Source organism: Adiantum capillus-veneris, chromosome 13 (assembly GCF_014529385.1).
Source record: "Adiantum capillus-veneris isolate H3 chromosome 13, ASM1452938v2, whole genome shotgun sequence".
Lineage (NCBI taxonomy): Eukaryota > Viridiplantae > Streptophyta > Polypodiopsida > Polypodiales > Pteridaceae > Adiantum > Adiantum capillus-veneris.
This window is the reverse complement of record NC_140943.1, coordinates 98335940-98354650: the sequence shown is the minus strand read 5'-3', so window position 1 is coordinate 98354650 and position 18711 is coordinate 98335940. Positions and strand designations below refer to the sequence as shown.

General features: G+C 45.9%; 1 protein-coding gene across 2 annotated transcripts in view; it reads left to right on the top strand.

Moving 5' to 3' along the window:
- Positions 1–18711, top strand: part of LOC147444499 (callose synthase 3-like) — a 283316-nt gene that overhangs the window by 98078 nt on the left and 166527 nt on the right. For both annotated transcript variants that reach the window (XM_086527094.1, XM_086527095.1), the window contains 4 exons: positions 16577–16626; positions 16716–16802; positions 16882–17010; positions 17096–17275. In XM_086527094.1, the coding sequence (XP_086383220.1) occupies positions 16577–16626; positions 16716–16802; positions 16882–17010; positions 17096–17275 (446 nt within the window). The remainder of the gene's footprint in view (positions 1–16576; positions 16627–16715; positions 16803–16881; positions 17011–17095; positions 17276–18711) is intronic.

Sequence of the window (18711 nt, the reverse complement as noted above, 5' to 3'; positions counted from 1 at the left end):
CACGACAGTAAGGATTGCCCTAAACTTCGTGCATCCACGGCTTCGAACACAAGTCAAACCCAAGTCAAAGCCAAAACGAGTTTACCTTTCTCAAGCTCAATTTGATAGCAGTTAGCACCATTCCTCAGCCACCCCCTTCTGTCCATGTGATTACCCCTGAAGAGAAGCTGTAGTTGATAGAGGAGCCAGCGGGCGTCTTCACTCGGGCCCAGAGAGCAGCTCTCGGTCTTCGCATTTCAGCCTGGTTAACTCCCCCACACATTCTCCTAGCAGTGGATACCTTGCCTTCAACTGCTGACAAGCCATCACCCAGAGACAAGCAAGCATCCAAATCTTTGCTCTCGGATATTGATGAAGCCTTCTTGCAAGCGGTTGCTGATCTACAGGAGATCAAGGTACCAGAAAAGCCACTGGAAGAAAAACAAAAGCCTACAACAGAGACAATCTTGAAGAACACCTTTCAACAAGTGTCGCTCTATGACATGCTGCGGCTAGATGCGAGTTTTCGAAGTGACATTCTTACAGGTATTCAATCACTTTACCCCAGAGCAGGTCCTAGTGGCGGGCACCTCCCAGTGCAACCATCTGAGTCCTATATGATATCCCATCACACTGCTTCCCTCACGGATTATAGAAGCCCTCGTCTCACCATGTCCGTCTTGGCGTAGCAATTTTCAGGAGTAATTGTGGATGGTGGATCTGGCATCAACATGATGCCTGGGTTCACTATGATGTATTAGGCCTACAGCCTACTCGACCTGCCCCCTTCAGAGTAACATTGACCGACCAGAGGACAGTATACCCTATGGGCATAGTGGAAAAGGTGCCTCTGCAGGTACAAGATTTCACCTTTAGTTTGTATTTTGTTGTGGTTCGTCTTGCACAGGTTGAGGGAGGATTTCCCTTGCTTATTGGTAGACCATGGTTGCGGCACACAAAAGCACTGCATGATTGGGGAAATGACTCAATGTGGATACATACTTCTTGCTCCCAAATGAGACCCATTAAACTTGAAGGAGGTGTGGATACAGTGGTGCAACATAATTCCTTGTCAATAGAAACAAACCCTGAAAATAATCAGCCTACTCTACTTGACGGGTCAGAAGAAGATTTGCTGGAAGCTACCAAGTCTATGCCTTGTTATGAGGTCTCTATTCAATCTTTGCCTAAGGATGCAACAAGTGGGGAGATCGCAAGTGTGGGGGTTGAGTCTGATGAACTAGCCTTCAACAAGCTTTGAGGCCGCAGGTTCTAAGCACAAAGTACGGTTTGGATTTTCTTTAGTTTTTGCTTCTGCCTTTTGACAACCCCTATGTGGCCTTCCCTCACCCCTCTTCACCCCCTTTCCACCCCTTCCCAGCCCTTTGACTCTTGTCCCTGCCCACCCTCTACACATCCTATGCCCCTACCCACCCCCCCCTTGCCCTCGCCCTCGCCCTCGCCCTCGCCCCTACCCTCCCCCTACTCGCTCCTACCCGCCCCCTCCCACTCACTCGCCCATACCCCCTATTCCCTCGTCCCTACCCTCCCCCTAGTCTCGCCCCTACCCACCCCCTCTCTCTCCCTCACCCCTACCCTCACCTACCCTCGCCCCTACCCACCCCCTCCCACTCACCCACCTCAACCTCCTCCCCATCTCGTCCATATCTACTCCCTCGGGCCGGCCTATCCCGTCTTCCTAGCACTCACCTACCTCGGCGTTCGAGATATATTTTGAGCATTGCCTTGAGGAAATCAGGAAAATTTTCGCAAGTTTAATCGACAGCCCTCGAACCAAAGTATTTATAGATGGGCTGCATTTACACTCTCTTTCCGAGATTATTGAAGGTGTTCCGAAGGATCCACCCTTCCTAAGCACGAGAGATAAGATTTTTGAAGTCGACCAGTACACGAGGAACTTGGACATTGCTTTTGCCAAGGTCCGGGAGGCTTTAGAGAAATCTTAGGAAAGACACAAGAAGGCAGCAGATCGACACCGCGCGATTTGAAATTAAAGGAGGCTCTTATGTTTTGAGAAGGCACACTTGAGAAAGAAAAAGGGAAAGGAGCGGCTTTTTCCAAAGCTTACCATGAGATACTATGGACCTTTCTAGATAAAAGAAAAGATAAATGATGTCTCCTTTAATTTGAAGGTGCCCGATACTTGGAGAATTCACAATGCTTTTCATGTGAGTCTCTTGAAGGCTTTTAAAGGCGATGTGCTCGATGATGGGGAGCCAGATGAGCAACCCGAAGTGGAGGAAAGCGAGGAGATACTCGTTCCATAACAGATACTGGCACATTAAGATGGAAAGATCAAAGGTAAAGTGATTAGGTGGTTCTGGTTAAATTCAAGAACTATCCTGTGTAGCGCGGATAATGTGTCGTGCTCTCTCGAGTGTGGGTGCCCCTCAGTGCAATGTGCGTGACAATCTCACTCAAACAAATGAAAACTCTCTCAAACAGAATGAAACACAGAAACAATGGATAACAACAGAGACACAACAGTGGACCAGAACATGTGGACTCGACTAGCTCAAAGAACCATGTACAGACTCTGGCGTGGCAGCGCACTCAGCTCCAGCCCAGGACTCACTGGTACAAATGGGGTGTCGAGGCTCAGATGTGCAGGGATGGTGAAGCAGTGCTCCGTGTAAGACTCCTTACCTCCCGAACGATGCTGGACCAAAGGTGAAGAAGAAGATGATGATCACCAACCGCTACTACTCATATGTACCACCGTAAAGAGCCGCCAACGACTCATAAATGTCAGCCATGTGGTGACCTGGCCACGAGGTCCTCTAGACCACCGTCGGTCGTAGGTAGGTACACGTGGTTCACTCCCAGACCAAGGTTCGTCCAGTGTGAACCAGTCCTAGTGTAACCCACTGTCCAACTGTATGTCCTGTGAAGTGACTGTAGCCCTGCTACAGGTTGCCCGCCATGAGATCGCTCACCGTCTCGGTGAGAGGAATACTAAAAAAACTGTGACGGAAAACCACTAGCTACTGCATCCGTACATCTTTCTTGATTGCAATCGTCTTAAGCTTGTAACTAAGCAGGAACCAGTATGTATGATTGCATAGCCTGGTCCATGCTTGCAGTTGCCATACTTTTCTGCAACAACACTCTTTCGAAAAGATGGATTACCATAAGCCCGAGTAACACAGCAAATAGGGTTAAGCTCCATCATGATGGTAGAATGAAAGGGCCTTCACAGCAAACAGGATGGCAACCAAGTGAATGGAGCCGATCATGCAAGGTGGGGGAAACTTGCTGAACCTGAGAGGGGTGGGGAGGGCTAGATAGGGGCAAGGGTGGGAAGGGCTAGATAGGGGCGAGGGGGGGGAGAGGGTGGGTAGGGGCGAGAGGGGGTGGGTAGGGGCGAGAGGGGGAGGGTAGGGGTGAGGGGGGCTGAGGGGGTGGGTAGGGGCGAGGGGAAGGGAGAGGGTGGGTAGGGGCGAGAGCGGGAGGGTAGGGGCGAGGGGAAGGGGGAGGGTGGGTAGGGGCGAGGGGGAGGGTAGGGGCGAGGGTGTGTGAGGGGGTGGGTAGGGACGAAGGTGTGTTGGTAAGGGCGAGGAAGGTCAGAGCATTATGAAAGTGCAGGTTGAGGACAGAACCAACTATTCTCAGCAAGACAACGAGCAGGAGTAGGGAATTCATCCAGCACATCAAGCAGGACCTGCTCTGTGAAGGGAGTTGGCTAGACACAGAGGTTAGCTTCGTTCTGGTTGGAGAAGCAGACACCAATGGGGCTGATGTTTGAAGGGGGTTTAACTCCTGTAGGGGAGATTTCTTTTTGCTTATATACTTTTTCCTTGGCTTTCCAAATTCAACTGCTTTTATCAAGAGGGCTTTCACCAAGAGCGCATCAGGAGTATCTTCTGTGACCTTCAACTCTTGAGCTGGCTCATGTGGCTCATAAGGTTTAGTTACCTTGGAAACATTGGAAGAGGGTGTACCTTCAAGCAAAGAGTGAATTGAAACTCCAAAACAGGGCATAGATTTGGTAGCATCCAACCATTCCAACAGATCCTCATATGACCCGTCAGGTGGAGTAGGTTGTTCCAATTCGAGGCTGGTTGCTAAGGACAAAGAACTATGTTGCACCACGGGATCCATACCACCTTCTAAGAGAATGGGTTGCATCGAGGAGCCAGAATTATGTATCCACATTGCATCATTTCCCCAATCGTGGAGTGCTTTAGTGTGTCGCAGCCATGGTCTTCCAATAAGCAAGGGAAATCCGCCCTCAACCTGGGGAAGACGAACCACCACAAAATCCAAGTTAAAAGTAAAGTCTTGTACCTGCAGAGGCACATTATCCACTATGCCCATTGGGTAGACTGTCCGCTGGTCGGCCAATGTAACCGTGAAGGGAGCAGGGCGAGTAGGCTGTAGACCTAGAGCTAACATAGTGAACTCGGGCATCAGGTTGATGCCAGATCCACCATCCACTATCACTCCTGAGAATTGCCGACCTAAAACGGACACTGTCAGGCGAGGGCTTCTATAATCAGTGAGTGGAGCAGCAGGATTGGATATCATATAGGACTCTGACTGTCGCACTGGGAGGTGCCCGCCACTAGGACCTGCTCCAGGGTAAAGTGACTGAATAACTGCAAGGGTGTCACTTCTGAAACTCGCATCTAGTCGAAGCATGTCATAGAGGGACACTTGTTGGAAAGTGTTCTTCAAGACTGTCTCTGCTGTATGCTTCTCTTTTTCTACCCGTTGTTGTTCCTCTGGTACTTTGATCTTTTGTAAGTCAGCAACTGCTTCTAAGAAAGCCCCACCAATATCGGAGATCATAGTAAAAGATCCTTTCTTAGCACTAGGGGATGGCATGTCAGCTGCTGGAGGAGGTGTAGGCATTGGAGAGGAAAGGGCTGTACCTGTTGGAAGATTGAGGCCGAGGGCTGTCCTCTGAGCTCGTGTGAGGACACCAGCTGGCTCCTCTACCAGCTGCAACTTGTCTTGAGAGGCAATCATATGGGCAGAAAGGGGTGGCTTGGGGTTGGTACTAACTGCTATCAAATTGATCTTGGGAAAGGTGAATTCAGGTTGGCTCTGACTTGGGCTCGCAGAGGTAGAGGCGTGTTGTTTTGGACAATCCTTAGTGTAGTGATCCTGAGCCTCAGGGCAAAGTTGGCACGGAGAAGAGCCTTCTGGCAGAGGGCATTTGCTCTGATAATGCCCATACTCTCCGCATCTGTAGCAGAGTATGGGCCGATTGGAAGGACGAAACGGGGGATGAGGTGGTTGCTGCATGGAGTTGGAGGCTGAAATGTAGAAGCTCTAAGGGGTTGAGGTGGCATTAGCATTATAAAAACTTTGAGTCGGGAAAGTACTTGACATACCTTGGACAGCAGGGGTATTGAGCAAAGGTGGGATGTAGTTGGGATGGCCGTAGTGGGAAACCATGTTGGATGATGGTGCTAACCCTTGTTGGAGAGAAGGACCAAGACTTTGCTGTATTTTGTGCAATCCCTTTAGGTAGTAACAATCCTTGTCCTCATGTCCAGATTTTTCACAGAAGTGGCAGTAAACCCGAAGGGGGCATTCCTGCGGAGGGTGCCCTGGAGAGCGGCATGAGCTACACCAAACCGTAGCCTTAGTCTCTTGCTGACACTTGAGCTCTTCTAGCTCGCGCTTAATCTGTTCCAATGCCTCATGATTTGGAGGCTTCTCTTGTCTAAGAGAGAAGGACCTCTCCTCTTGAAGAGCTCCCTGTAACTTTAGGGATTCCAGTTCCCTGCGTAAAGAAGTTAAAGGATCAGCAGGACTACCTTCCAAGAACACAGAGGGAGTTTCTATGTGAGGAGAGTTGTTGAACAGCTTCCTAGCCCCCTCTATCCTTGTATCAGCTGCGATGAACTCCTCGAGAGTGGCGTCGGGTCGGAGACTCTCTCGGAGTTTTTGTTGAGAAGTTTTGGGAAGCGCCTTCTCCACCCACTTTTTAACCATGAATTCACCGGGTTGTTGGGGGAGCTTGGCCACCAGCGACTTAGTTTTAGTCATAAGCTCTGCAAAAGTCTCCTCAGGCTTGAGCACCATGTTGGCCAACTCATCCAACACCTTCTCCTGGTAGTCACCCGGCCTGAAAGCTGCACAGAAGTGTTGTCTTAAGGCTGCCCAAGTTCGTTCTCTGCAAATTGACTGTACCATTTATCTGCTAGGCCATCCAGGGTGGATGGAAATAGTACCAAATAAGCATCTTCTCTGTTCAGACCACGTCCCCTACAGAGAGATACAAATCTTCTTGCATGGTCGTCAGCATCTTCTGAAGAAATCCCTTTGAAGGTAGGGAACTTGATGTTTACCTTGGCCAAAACACTAGCTAGTGGCTCCATGATTCCTTGCTGAGCCTGTCGCTCTATAGCTTGCTGTATCAGAATAGGAGAGAGCTTTATTGGAGAAGGTGATCGGGAAGATGGGGAACCTGATGAAGGAATGGGTGATGTGGTATGTGGAGGTATAGGTGATGAGGTTGAAGGATTTCTACAAGGTGTCAAAGGTCGTCTTCTATGATAGTACTTCAGAGGGCTCAGTAGTGCCTTTTGACGCTCGACTGACCTCCTTGTATGTGTCATGCAGTGACCACCAGTCCAACCAAGCTTGGGGCAAGAAAACTTGTGACAGGTCTAGACTCCACCAGACCAGACCAGGTAAGTGACTAGACCCGGCTGGACTAGGGACGAGTGGACTAGGGACGAGACTAGGCACGAGGAGGACTAGACCAGGGTCGAGAAGGTCTAGACCAGGGACGAGGACAGGTTGGACTAGGGCGGGAAAGGACTAGACCAATTGGACCAGGCGAGAGGGGACTAGACCAGTTGGACCAGGCGAGAGGAGAACAGTCCAAGGCAAGGTTGGCGAAGGTAGGCGAAGCTAGATAAACCTAACTAGCTTCAAGATTTGCACCTCACAGAGTGAGATTTCAGTTGAGGTCCCACCGTGATCGCCAAAATGAGAGCACTTGTAGCGCGGATAATGTGTCGTGCTCTCTCGAGTGTGGGTGCCCCTCAGTGCAATGTGCGTGATAATCTCACTCAAACAAATGAAATCTCTCTGAAACAGAATAAAACACAGAAACAATGGATAACAACAGAGACACAACAGTGGACCAGAACATGTGGACTCGACTACCTCAAAGAACCATGTACAGACTCTGGCGTGGCTGCGCACTCAGTTCCAGCCCAGGACTCACTGGTACAAATGGGGTGTCGAGGCTCAGATGTGCAGGGATGGTGAAGCAGTGCTCCGTGTAAGACTCCTTACCTCCCGAACGATGTTGGACCAAAGGTGAAGAAGAAGATGATGATCACCAACCGCTACTACTCATATGTACCACCGTAAAGAGCCACCAACGGCTCATAAATGTCAGCCATGTGGTGACCTGGCCACGAGGTCCACTAGACCACCGTCGGTCGTAGGTAGGTACACGTGGTTCACTCCCAGACCAAGGTCCGTCCAGTGTGAACCAGTCCCAGTGTAACCCACTGTCCAATTGTATGTCCTGCTACATTCTGCATTGGATGTGAAGTGGATGGAGGAGGAGGACCTAGCAGATACTCCTCAAATTGTGAACCTTTACCTTGAAGCATTCAGATAGTCTACTCCGATAGAATCCCAATTTCAGCATGGTCGAATCTAGTTCAGTGGGTTTGCACAAGAGAGGAGTCACTCCTCTCCTTTATCAACAGATTGCCCCGATTTTTTATGTAGAGTCACTGATGTCCCTTTGGGTTTCAGGGATACTGTTGGGCTGACAGTAGTCTGCTGTATGACTTCATGAACTGGAATTCCCGATAATGAAAATTATACTGATTGATTTGTACTTGACTTGTTTGAGTGCAGGAGCTGATAGATGAAATGACTACAGCATTTCGGTCTCATAAATCTCTATAGACATGATTGCAATATGGATTAGTTAATCGGGCATCTGTGAGGTCCCGACTGGATCTAGATGCTATTGCTAAATACGTTGCCAATTAATATGGTCTAAGATTTGTTTTGTATTTGAATGTGATTTGTCATGTGATGTCCTATGATGTCTTGTGATGTAACTGTCGATTGGTATATGTGTTGTTCCTAGTGCGTCGGTACTAACAGTCAGTGTCTGCTAAGACAGTTTATGGCCTCTGTCTGTTTTGCAGGCGTAATCAAGGGCGATTACAATGCTTTCAAGAGGGGGGTATGTCACAAATGGGTGATGTGGCAGCAGACCCAGGGACACACACTGACACATGGCAATATGGACCCGCAAAAAGTGTTGACAGATTGCCGTACGGAAATACCGGAATTTGCGACGCAATTCGTGGAGCTGCGGGCCTGGCTTGCTGTTTGGATTTCCGACTTTTACGCTGGCTGAAAAATCAATGGCAACTTTTCACTTATTGCTTTATTTTTAGAAGCTTTTAAGCTTTTGATTTTGGGGCTCTACTTTTGGGCATCCCTTGTATCAATAAATAAGTGGGCTAGGCCTCACTTCTCAGAGCATCTGGACGTAGAGACTGAGAGTGAGCACCTACCCACTCTCTTCTACTTTTAACACACACTAATACAAAAAGAAATACCGAAAGGGGCGCTAGTCTTTGGCATAGAAATAGGGGACAGGGGGACGCGGCCCTTTTATGCGGGGACGGGACGGGGGACGCCGGGACGCAAACGGGGACCGGTTTTTGGGACGTGGGGACGTCCCTCACAGGGGACGGGTCCCGGGACGCGGGTCCCCGGTGACCAACTCGGATGGGACGTGGGCAGGGGGCGGGGCTGCAGCCATTCAAATTTCAAAAAGTTTTTAAGCGCCCACTTTTTTTTTGGGGGGGGGGGTTCAAATTTCAAAAGCACCCTTTTGGGGGGAATTTCAAATTTCAAAATCCCACTTTTGGGGGGCCTTTCAAATTTCAAATTCAAAGTTCAAACCCCGAGTTTGGGGGGAGCTCTTTCTACTTAAGAGCACCCACCTCCAAGCCTCAAGGCTCATAGCCTCATAGTATCTACTATCATACCCAAGCCTCAAGGCTCAAGGCCACTTCCTTGAAGACTTGCAGTTCCCATTGAAGTTCCTCTCTCTCTCTCTCTCTCCCATCAAGCTTTCTCCTACTCCTCTTTCCTTCTCTTCAACCCTTCTGTAATATCTATCATCAATGGCATCTCAAGATGGATCCCAAGCTTCTCTAAGCCCTCCTTCTTCTCCTTCCTCCGGCACCGCCGCCGCTTCTCAACCCGCTTCCTCCGCCGACTTCACATGGACATGGTGGAATGAGGTGATTGCTCCCAAGTCCGGTGTTGGAGGTGGAAGCAAGCCGTGGAAGTGCCGCCGTTGTGGCTACGAGCGCAATGGTTTCGTGAGGAAGTTGCGCGCCCACTTCCTTCACGAAAAAGGACATCAAGTTCAATTTTGCCCGCAAACCAGCTCAGAAGAGGAGAAGCAAAAGCTCCTAAACTTTGAGAAGACTCTTGCGGATATAAAAGAAGCCAAGAAGAATCATACCAAGCGTCGGACGGTGAATCCGAGGGAGATGGCCACGGCGGCTTTCATCCGAGCATCGGCATCCCCTTCTTTGGCATCATCCGGCACCGACGGTGACCGTCCACCTCCACTCTCTACCAACCCTTCATCGTCATCTGTCCCTCATTTTCGTCCACCCAAGCGGCAAGCAACTCTTGGAGATAGTTGGAAACCGGCCTTGAAAGAGGAGGTAGATGTCGCCGTAGCAAGATTTTTCTACCACGACCATATTGCTTTCAATGCAGCGCAGTAAGCCAAGCTAAGCTTTAATCTTTAGTTTATACAATGTATATCACTCAAGTCTCATTTACACTTTTTTTTTGACATAAAAGATCTCCATATTTTAAAGAAATGGCACGGAAGATCAGAGAGTTTGGACCCACATATGTCCCTCCCTCTTCGGAGAGCTTGCACACCACTCTTCTTGATAGGGAGAAAATCATGGTGGAGGCAGCATGTGCATCCACAAGGGCTTCATGGAAGAAGAATGGGGTATCTCTCATTGTGGATGGGTGGAGTGATACCGGTCGCCGCTCCATTCATGGCGTGGTGGCATATTCTCGGGGGGAGATGTATTTCATTGACTCCCATGATGCATCGGGGACCAGGAAGAGTGCGCAAGTACTTGCATCGGAGTGGATGGAGGGAAAGCATGATGTCATTGCCATCATCACCGATGGAGAAAATAGCAATCGTGCCGCCGGAGCCATCATTGAATCCCTTTATCCACAAACCACGGTCACATATTGCATGGCTCATTGCCTCAACAAGCTTCTCAAAGATATAGGCGCCTTGGAATGGCTTTCCCTCCGTCATTGAGCATGCGAATTCAATGGTGACTTTTGTCAATAATCATGAAAAGGTAACCATTAAGTGTTAACCAATCTTATTTCAATTCGAATCTCTCGTTTTAAATGTTGAAACTTGATTTCTCTAAATAGGTGAGGGCTGAATTTTCAAAGAGGTCACAGCTAGCTCTTCTCAAATACTCGGAGACTCGCTTCGCCTACAACTTTATTATGCTCCATCGCTTGAGTTCATGTAGTGGGGCATTGAGGGGATGGGGCCAATACCTCTAGGCATGGAACTACACCGGGCCATGTCGACTCAAGTGTGAATTGTGAATTGTTTGGAAGTGAATCTCTCTTGTGTCGTGGTAGAATCTTGACTTGGGGTGTCGAAGTTTGTTACAAGTCGGGTCTGGTCCAATGGGTCTAGACTAGATAGGGACAAGAGAGACTAGACCAGCTAGACCAAGATGGACAAGGCGAAGATGGACTAGACCTAGATAGGGACGAGAGAGACTAGAACAACTTGCCACGTCATTGCCACGTCAGCAATTCAGCCAGCTGGGGCGGGTATGTGTGTACAGTGGAGCAGCCACGTCACCAGTTTGTGACAGAATTGCATGCTTCCATTGGCAATTTTGGGTTGCTTCATTGTGGACATGAGAGATGGGGGCATGTGTTTCCAAAATTTTCAGCAAATGATTTCCCCTTGCCCCTGATCAACCCCCCCACCCCCCCCTCCCCCACCCACTCACCCCTATCTAGCCTCTACTCACTCGCCCTTTCCCACAACCCCCTCGCCCCTATCTAGCCCCTACCCACTCCCCTTCGCCCCTAACTAGCCCTCAGCCCTACCCACCTCTACCTAGCCACCCCCTCTCACCACTATCTAGCCCTCACCGATACCCACCTCTCCTCGACCCTCTCCTGCCTCTCATGGATGCTTAAAGCTTATGTGAAAATCTCTTGCAACCTTTGTTGCTATAAGGTCTTCTTAAGGTCCAACTTTGTTTTGACCAATTCCCCATTCGAAGCCTCTACTTTAGCACTTGCCACTGCTTCTTTCTCTTTTGGCTCGTTCGATCCTTCATTTTTCTCACTCAAAGATGCCAACACAAGACTCAATTTTGTGGCCTTTGTGTTGACACATGTTTCTCTTTCTTTAAGCTTTGACAATTCCACTCTCTACTTGCCCCTACTCACCCCCTACCCACCCATTTCTTGCCCCTACCTACCCCTTATCGACCCTACTCACCCCTACCCACTCCTCTCACCCTTGCCTACCCTCTTCTTAACCCACCCTACTAAAACTTTGCATGATATTGAGTGAGATTGATCTTATCGATTGCAGATTATGGATGCATCTTGGTTGACATGATTCCGTGATTTTGGCTCCGCATTGTGTTGTAGATATGAAAAACTTTTCCCCTTAGTTCCCATGTACCTGGAACATATAGCTTCCGTTTCCGTTTAATAAATCCATTCTCCATAGACAAATTTGAAAATGGACTTGGTTTAGAACTACTTGATGAATTAGATTGAGCTGCAGCATCAAGGTTTATAAATGTTGGATCGATCCTACACCTTATTGATTGCAGGTAAGGGTCTTCGAGGTGTGCTCCCTTGATTTCTTAATTAGAGTACTTTCTAACATAGTAAAATTCATGTTATGCATAATGTGTGATATGCATCAGCGACAACATTATCCTTGCCCTTTTTATACAGAATCTCCAGGTGAAATTTTATCATTAAGTCGACCCAGCTAGCTTAGCGGCCTCTCAAATCTGGCTAAGTACAGAAATACTTCAAGGTCTGATGATCTATGTAGACTTTAAACTCTACGCCATAAAGATAATGAGGCCAGATCTTAAGTGCATGAGTAATAGCATACAATCGCAACTCATGAATAAGCCGCTTTAACTGTGGAATCGAAAGCTTCTTGCTCTCAAAATCCTCTAGCCTTCCATCTTGACTAAGTACTGAACCAAGTGCGATACTACTAGCATTTGTATGTAGATCAAAGGTTTTTCTAGATCTACAACTTTGAGCACTAGGGTTGAAGCTACTACGTGCTTCAACTGTTCAAAACTTCCTTCTTGTCTGCTAGTCCACTCAAAAGGAGCTTTTCTTTGCAAAAAATTAATCATAAGGGCCACCATGTAAGAGTAAAATTCAATAAGTTTGCAATAATAAACCAGATAAACCCAAAAAAAAATCTCAATGCGATCACATTCTGTGGCACTAGAAATAATATGACCTAAGTATTCAAGCTCATCCATACACGATAAAATTTTATCTACATTTGCATACAAACCCATTTCTCTCGCTTGAAAGACGGCTTACAAATGTGATTCATGCTCTTGCAAACTCTTACTGTAAACAAGAACATTATCAATAAAATCAACAACAAAATGTCCCATGAATGGCCTTAAAACATCATTGATTAACATCATAAAAGTTGTTGGAGCATTTGTCAAGCCGAAAGGCATCACTAAATACTCATAATGACCAAATCTTTTCCTAAAAGCTGTTTTATATGCGTCTTGTTCTCTTACTCAATCTCATGGTAACCACTCTTATCTTACTCAATATAGTGGCCCCATATAGAGCATCAAGAAGATCATCTATTCTTGGTATAGGTTGTTTGTGCTTGATAGTGAGTTTATTCAAAGCTTTAAAATCTACACACATCCTAAAGCAACCATCTTTTTTTTTAACAAGTAGAACTGGCAACACAAATGGAGAGAAGCTGGGTCGAATCAATCCCTTCTCCAAATACTCGCCAATAACTTTCTTGACCTTAACCTTCATTTTCAAATCTACTATGAGCTTGGAGTCTTGTTCTTTGGCCTACAAAGTGGTGGGAAGCATGTGTTTTGCTAGGCTATTGAAGGACTATTTTCAAGCTTCCCTATTGTATGTCAATTTCAAGATTGTGAATGTCTCTCCACTCGGGGAGGGTTCTTCAGAGCGCAGTTCGAGTCTACAGATCAAGCCATGGAGGTCTAAGCACGGAGCCCTACGGAATTTCATTTCGCTATAGGTTTTCTTGCCAAATGGACACAGGGGATGGATCTTAATCAACTTGGTGATGGATCTTAATCAACTTGGTGGTGGAGTCGGAGTTACAGCTAGATTTCCAAATCTTCTTCCATAATATGCTTCACATATAGATGAAATTGGGAGACGTATGGGCTTTGTGGTTGGTGATGTTGTGAGTCCCAAAGATGAGGATCATACAATCTCCATTAGGATGGTTTTTTACCCATCCTAAGTGAAGAATCCTCCACAATTCATTTCTCTCCCGACTATCCATGGAGAGAAATCTTGCAGAGAGTATTCTTCATTGGTCTTCCTGGCCACTTCTTTATTTGTGGCAAGAAGGGAAATGTTGCTGTAGTTTCTACCCGTCGTAGAATATCTACTGATGAGAGGTAGCACGCATTAGAACAAGAGGCACTTCATGGCAAATGGGGGATTGAAAGGTATTAGTGTAAGGAAAAGAAGTGAAGTAGAAAAAGGGAGGAAGGAAGCGAAGAAAAGAAGACGATGAGCCCGGAGAATAGAGCATCCAAAGCTTGTGTATAGACTCAGAGTTCCTGTTTTTCTTCCCTCTTTAGATACTTCTTAGACACCTCTACATGATCCACACCTGATCCTCAAGGCACTGATTTGGACATCAGCAGTAATTCTGAAGGTATAAATTCAGCTTATTAGCGGCATTTCCCTTCTTTGGCAGAAATTTCTAAGAAGTCTACTGAAGAGGAGAAAGCTTTGAAGACCTCTAAGCCTAGAGGTCGTTTAGATATCATTTATGGTGTTTCTTTGTTGTATTATTTTGATGTGATTTTACCTTAGGGTTTGTGCCCTTGAGGTGATTCTATAATGGAAAGATTTTCTTTTCGGGGGGAGGGGGGTTTCTTGACCTCGTTCTCCTCGTTCAGACTCATGGTAAATGGTGGCCTATTGATTGGAAATGCCCCTGGTACAATTTCTATCTTGTGCTCCACATTCCTGTGCCGAGGTAAACGACAAGATAATTTAGATTTAAAAACATCAGGAAATTTTGTTCGTATCTTCTCTAAAGATCATGAGAAGATTTTATTTTACTTCCACTTTGTGTCATGTCCACCTTAGGAGGTACACAAAAAATATTGGAAATATAACTTAAATAAATATAGTTACATTCAATTTTGAGCATCTTTGTGCCCTTGAGAAGATTTGCCTCTGGAAAATAAGGCTCTTTGCGAATCAGCACCCTTTTGCCATCAAACTCAAATTGTTAGACATGAGTTGAAAAGTCTATGAGTGGCCTCTTCCTAGCATGCCATTGACTACCTAGGACCACGTCAAAACGTGCTAGGCGAGTGATCTCAATATCGAATTTCTCCTCATAGGACTAAAATCGTGAGAGGTAGATCAACTACTCGTCGATCTTAGATCTGGATAATCCCATGCATCACCATCAGTGCAGTTTCTGGAAACTGAAATCCTTTCTGTGCACCAGGTGACAGCACTACGTCTCGTAAATTTGTTACCTTCTTGGCAACAGTAACTGCCAGGATACGTTGGGGAGAATCTGGATCAAACACAGAATCCTCTCCCTCTTGTTCTTCTTCCTCATCAATAGATTAAGAACCAAATTAGCTGCATGCATCTTGGATTTCTTTGGGCAATCCTTGAATTTATATTGTCCCAGACATCCATAGCGTAGGCCTTCTTTCATGGCCTTCTTTCAAAGCATAAGTGACAGAACATGAAAAGACTTATGTACATGTGGTCATAGTGAGTAGCCGCTAGTGAGTGAGTGGCAAAAGAGTATGCCATCACTCTTGGTAGGTAGACCGAATTGGTGTAGTCCAGCGGTTGTATCACTGGCAAAGATCCGTGTAATAGTTCAAACGCACCAATGATGAATGATGTGCAGCAACAGTCAGCCGGGCATAGAGCTTTATATCCCGACATAAACAAGAGGCGTTGAGAGAGGTACTAGATCCAACCACCGAGCTTTTAGGCAATTGCTCTTGCAACAGTGCCAAAAGAAAAAGGGGATGTATCGCCTATGTTGTAGAGTGTACACCCATGGAGATGCTCAACCCATAAAATGTTAATCCAAGGTTAGCAACACAAGAGCTAGCTATGGCAAGTCTCCTTCCGTACATGGAATAAAAGGTAAGACGGTGCTCCCCATGTCTAAAGATGTGCACGAAATATCACTCAGATGAAACATGATACATCAACTAATATGCCAACCGAATCAAAATTGCAATAGTGAAATAACAACTGAATTGAAATAGAAATAGTGAAACTTTAACATGAAGTGGAAAAAAACAGTGTAAAGTCAAGCGTGAGCAACTGTAGACTCGATGATTGTTGAAACTACCATACTCTTTTGAGGCAAAATAGGGTTGCAGGGATCATAGTACCAGCTATGCCCACACAAAGCTGGAGCAAAGATGGTTAATGAAAAAACATGGCATAATCTCGGGGGCGCCAATAAATTCCAATATAGATATAATCATAATGCAGAGTTAAACTGTAAAGCTAGCCACTAAGTGGGGTTACATAACAATAAGGATGATTAGAAGTACTCTAAGAAAGTGGATGCAAGGCTCGAGTGCCCTCGCCTGGCCATGGAGGTTTGATTTAGATCACTCGTCGATAGCAAGTGCAAGGGAACAAGCAGCTGTGAGAGGAATCCCCTAGCGCAGAACAGTGGGATACAGGGGAGTTGTTTTGACAAATTCAGTTGGCTTCAAAACAGTGGCATCTAGGGGAGTGGTTTTGAAAAAACTAGATTGCCTCAGCCAACAGCTTTGAGGCCCTTCTATCTTTAAATCCTTCAGTTTTTTGTATGGCATTCAGGGGTAACTTCTCATATGCAGTGCCTTTTTATATCAGTTTCTTCAGTCAAGGTTTAACAGTCATTTCTACCAGAAATTTTCTAACCGTTAGCCTCAATTTGAATGCTGCACTCTCTCTCCATAATTGACAAAAAAGAGCATAAATTTTTTGAGAGCTAATGCCCCTCTTTTTCTTCCTTCTGCTCAGCGTATATCTGAAAAACTTCATCTAAATTGCTCCAGTTTGTACAGTTTGGAGTTCAAAACAGATAGTTGGAAGTTATGAACTGTACTGCAACTGCCTTAGTTCTTCCATTCATTTTTAGTGTCATGATTACTTCACTATATAGTTTTCACATGCACTATATTGTTGTTCGTGTTAGAAGTTAAATTTTTAAGGCCTGCTTCTAAAAGATATGGATGTCCATTTGATGGATTTTCTTTTGTAGAGAGAGGAAACTGGGGTGTAGTACTTGCAATATGGACTCCCATCGTATTGGTAAGCATTCTGATGCTATACTCAATTCTGTTGCTGCACTCATACTGCAAATTTTCCTGTCCTCTCTATTGAGCATCACATAATGACAGGTTTATTTCATGGACACACAAATTTGGTATTCATTTTGGTCAGCTATTTTTGGGGCAATCAATGGAGCTTTTTCACGTCTTGGTGAGGTATACACTTTTGTGGGCATTGTGTGATGTTTTCCATAATTGGAAGTTTTCTGACCGTAATACTATATTATTTTGGTAGATTCGAAGTTTAGAAATGCTAAGGGCTCGCTTCCACTCTCTCCCTGGAGCATTTGATGCTAAGTTGGTGCATTTGGCTGCTGAAGGGACTCGTTCAAAGTCATTCTCCTTTAGGTCTACCTTTGCAAAGGTTGGCTTCATAATCATTATGAGTAGGAACATGTTCTCTATATTCTAACCCAAGTAAAACCCTTTTTCCAATAATGACAAATCAGGCTGCTCCTGAGAATGGAATCATATTTTTGCGATTTGCTCGACTATGGAATGAGGTGGTCAACAATTTGCGCAATGAAGATCTTTTAGACAATATACAGAAAGATCTTTTACTTGTTCCGTGCTCTCCAAGCCCTTCATCAGAAGCTATTGTTTGGCCTGCATTTCTTTTGTCTAACAAGGTCTGTCACCTGGGCCCAAACTAAATTTCGAATTGACATGAAGGGCAGGAGATAACCACAGTATTGAAAGTTTGTCCAAATGGTGGATTTGATAGAAGCCTTTGAACATGCTCAACAATGATTATCTGTTGAGGCAGTTCAAAGGTCTGTTAAGTGCATTGCTGTCAGGGGGTTCTATTGATTTTTTCTAATAAGAAGATGTTAGTAATGGGAAATACGAATTGCACACAAAAATAGAAACAGTAAAATGGACAAAAGTTGAAGTCTTGGGTAACTATAGGAATCTAGGCAAACGGAAAGGGAATGGCAAGCAGCAACAGTATTTGGAATGGGGAAAGGGGAAAAGAGTGGAGTTTCAAGGAGTTTATGGTAACTATGTATGAAGAAAGGTAGGAAAGATGCTAGTTGAGGAGAAATCGTTTTGAGAGAGAGACGTTTACAAACTTAATCCAAAGATTGAAATGCCCTCGAAAGTAACAAACCATCTTTCCACGTCGAAGGTCAAATCTTTCTTGCCTTGACTAACTTTTCTGTTGATGACAAGTTTGCAAACATGTTGAAGCGCAGCTAGCCCTAGATTGTCCATTGAGTCTACAATCATTGTAGTCCACACTCATTGAGTCAAATTCATAACATGTTTTTCCTGCTAAGTAGGATCACTTTGAGCTTTCTATCTAGCTGGGTGTAGCAGGGCTACAGTGTCACTTGCACTGGACTGGCAATTACAGTTGATCTTGGGTTCACACTGGGTGGACTCTTGCCTGGGTAGTGACACGTGCAGACACACAGGTGGTGGTTGAGTAGACACCGTAGCAAGTTCACCACCACCACAGTTTGGAGAAAACGGTAGCTGGCCTGTCAAGGATATTTTGCTAGCCGTTGGTGGCTCTTTATGATTGTATATATGCGTAGTTGGTTCTAGTCTTTAGAAGCATCCATCTACTTTCTATGGTCTAGGTCTTGAGTCTTGTATCTTGGGTCTAGCACCAGATATCAGCACTCTCCTTGCACATTGGAGCCTTAACACCCCCATTGTACCAGAGAGTCTTTGGCTTGGAGCTGAGTGTACTGCCAATAGTGGTTCCATGTGTTAGCTGAGTTCCATTGACTTGTGAGTTTGTTGTTGTTGTCTTTGAGTTTCTCGTCCCATTGCTCTGTTGTGTTTTCCTTCTGTTGGAATGAGGTTTCAGGAATATTTCACTGAGGAGCACCCACAGTAGAGAGCACGACACACTTTTTCTGCTATAGCTGCTCTCATTTTTTGCACACCGCTGGGACCTCAACTGAAGTCTCACTCCACTAAGCATACACGCTCGAGGAGCTAGCTGGTTCAGCCCCTTGCCTGGTCTAAGTCTGCTGGTGTGGTCCAGCGTGTTCTAGTCCACCTTCGCCCTTGTCAAGCTTGGCTTAGTCCATCCAGCTTTATCTAGCTGGTC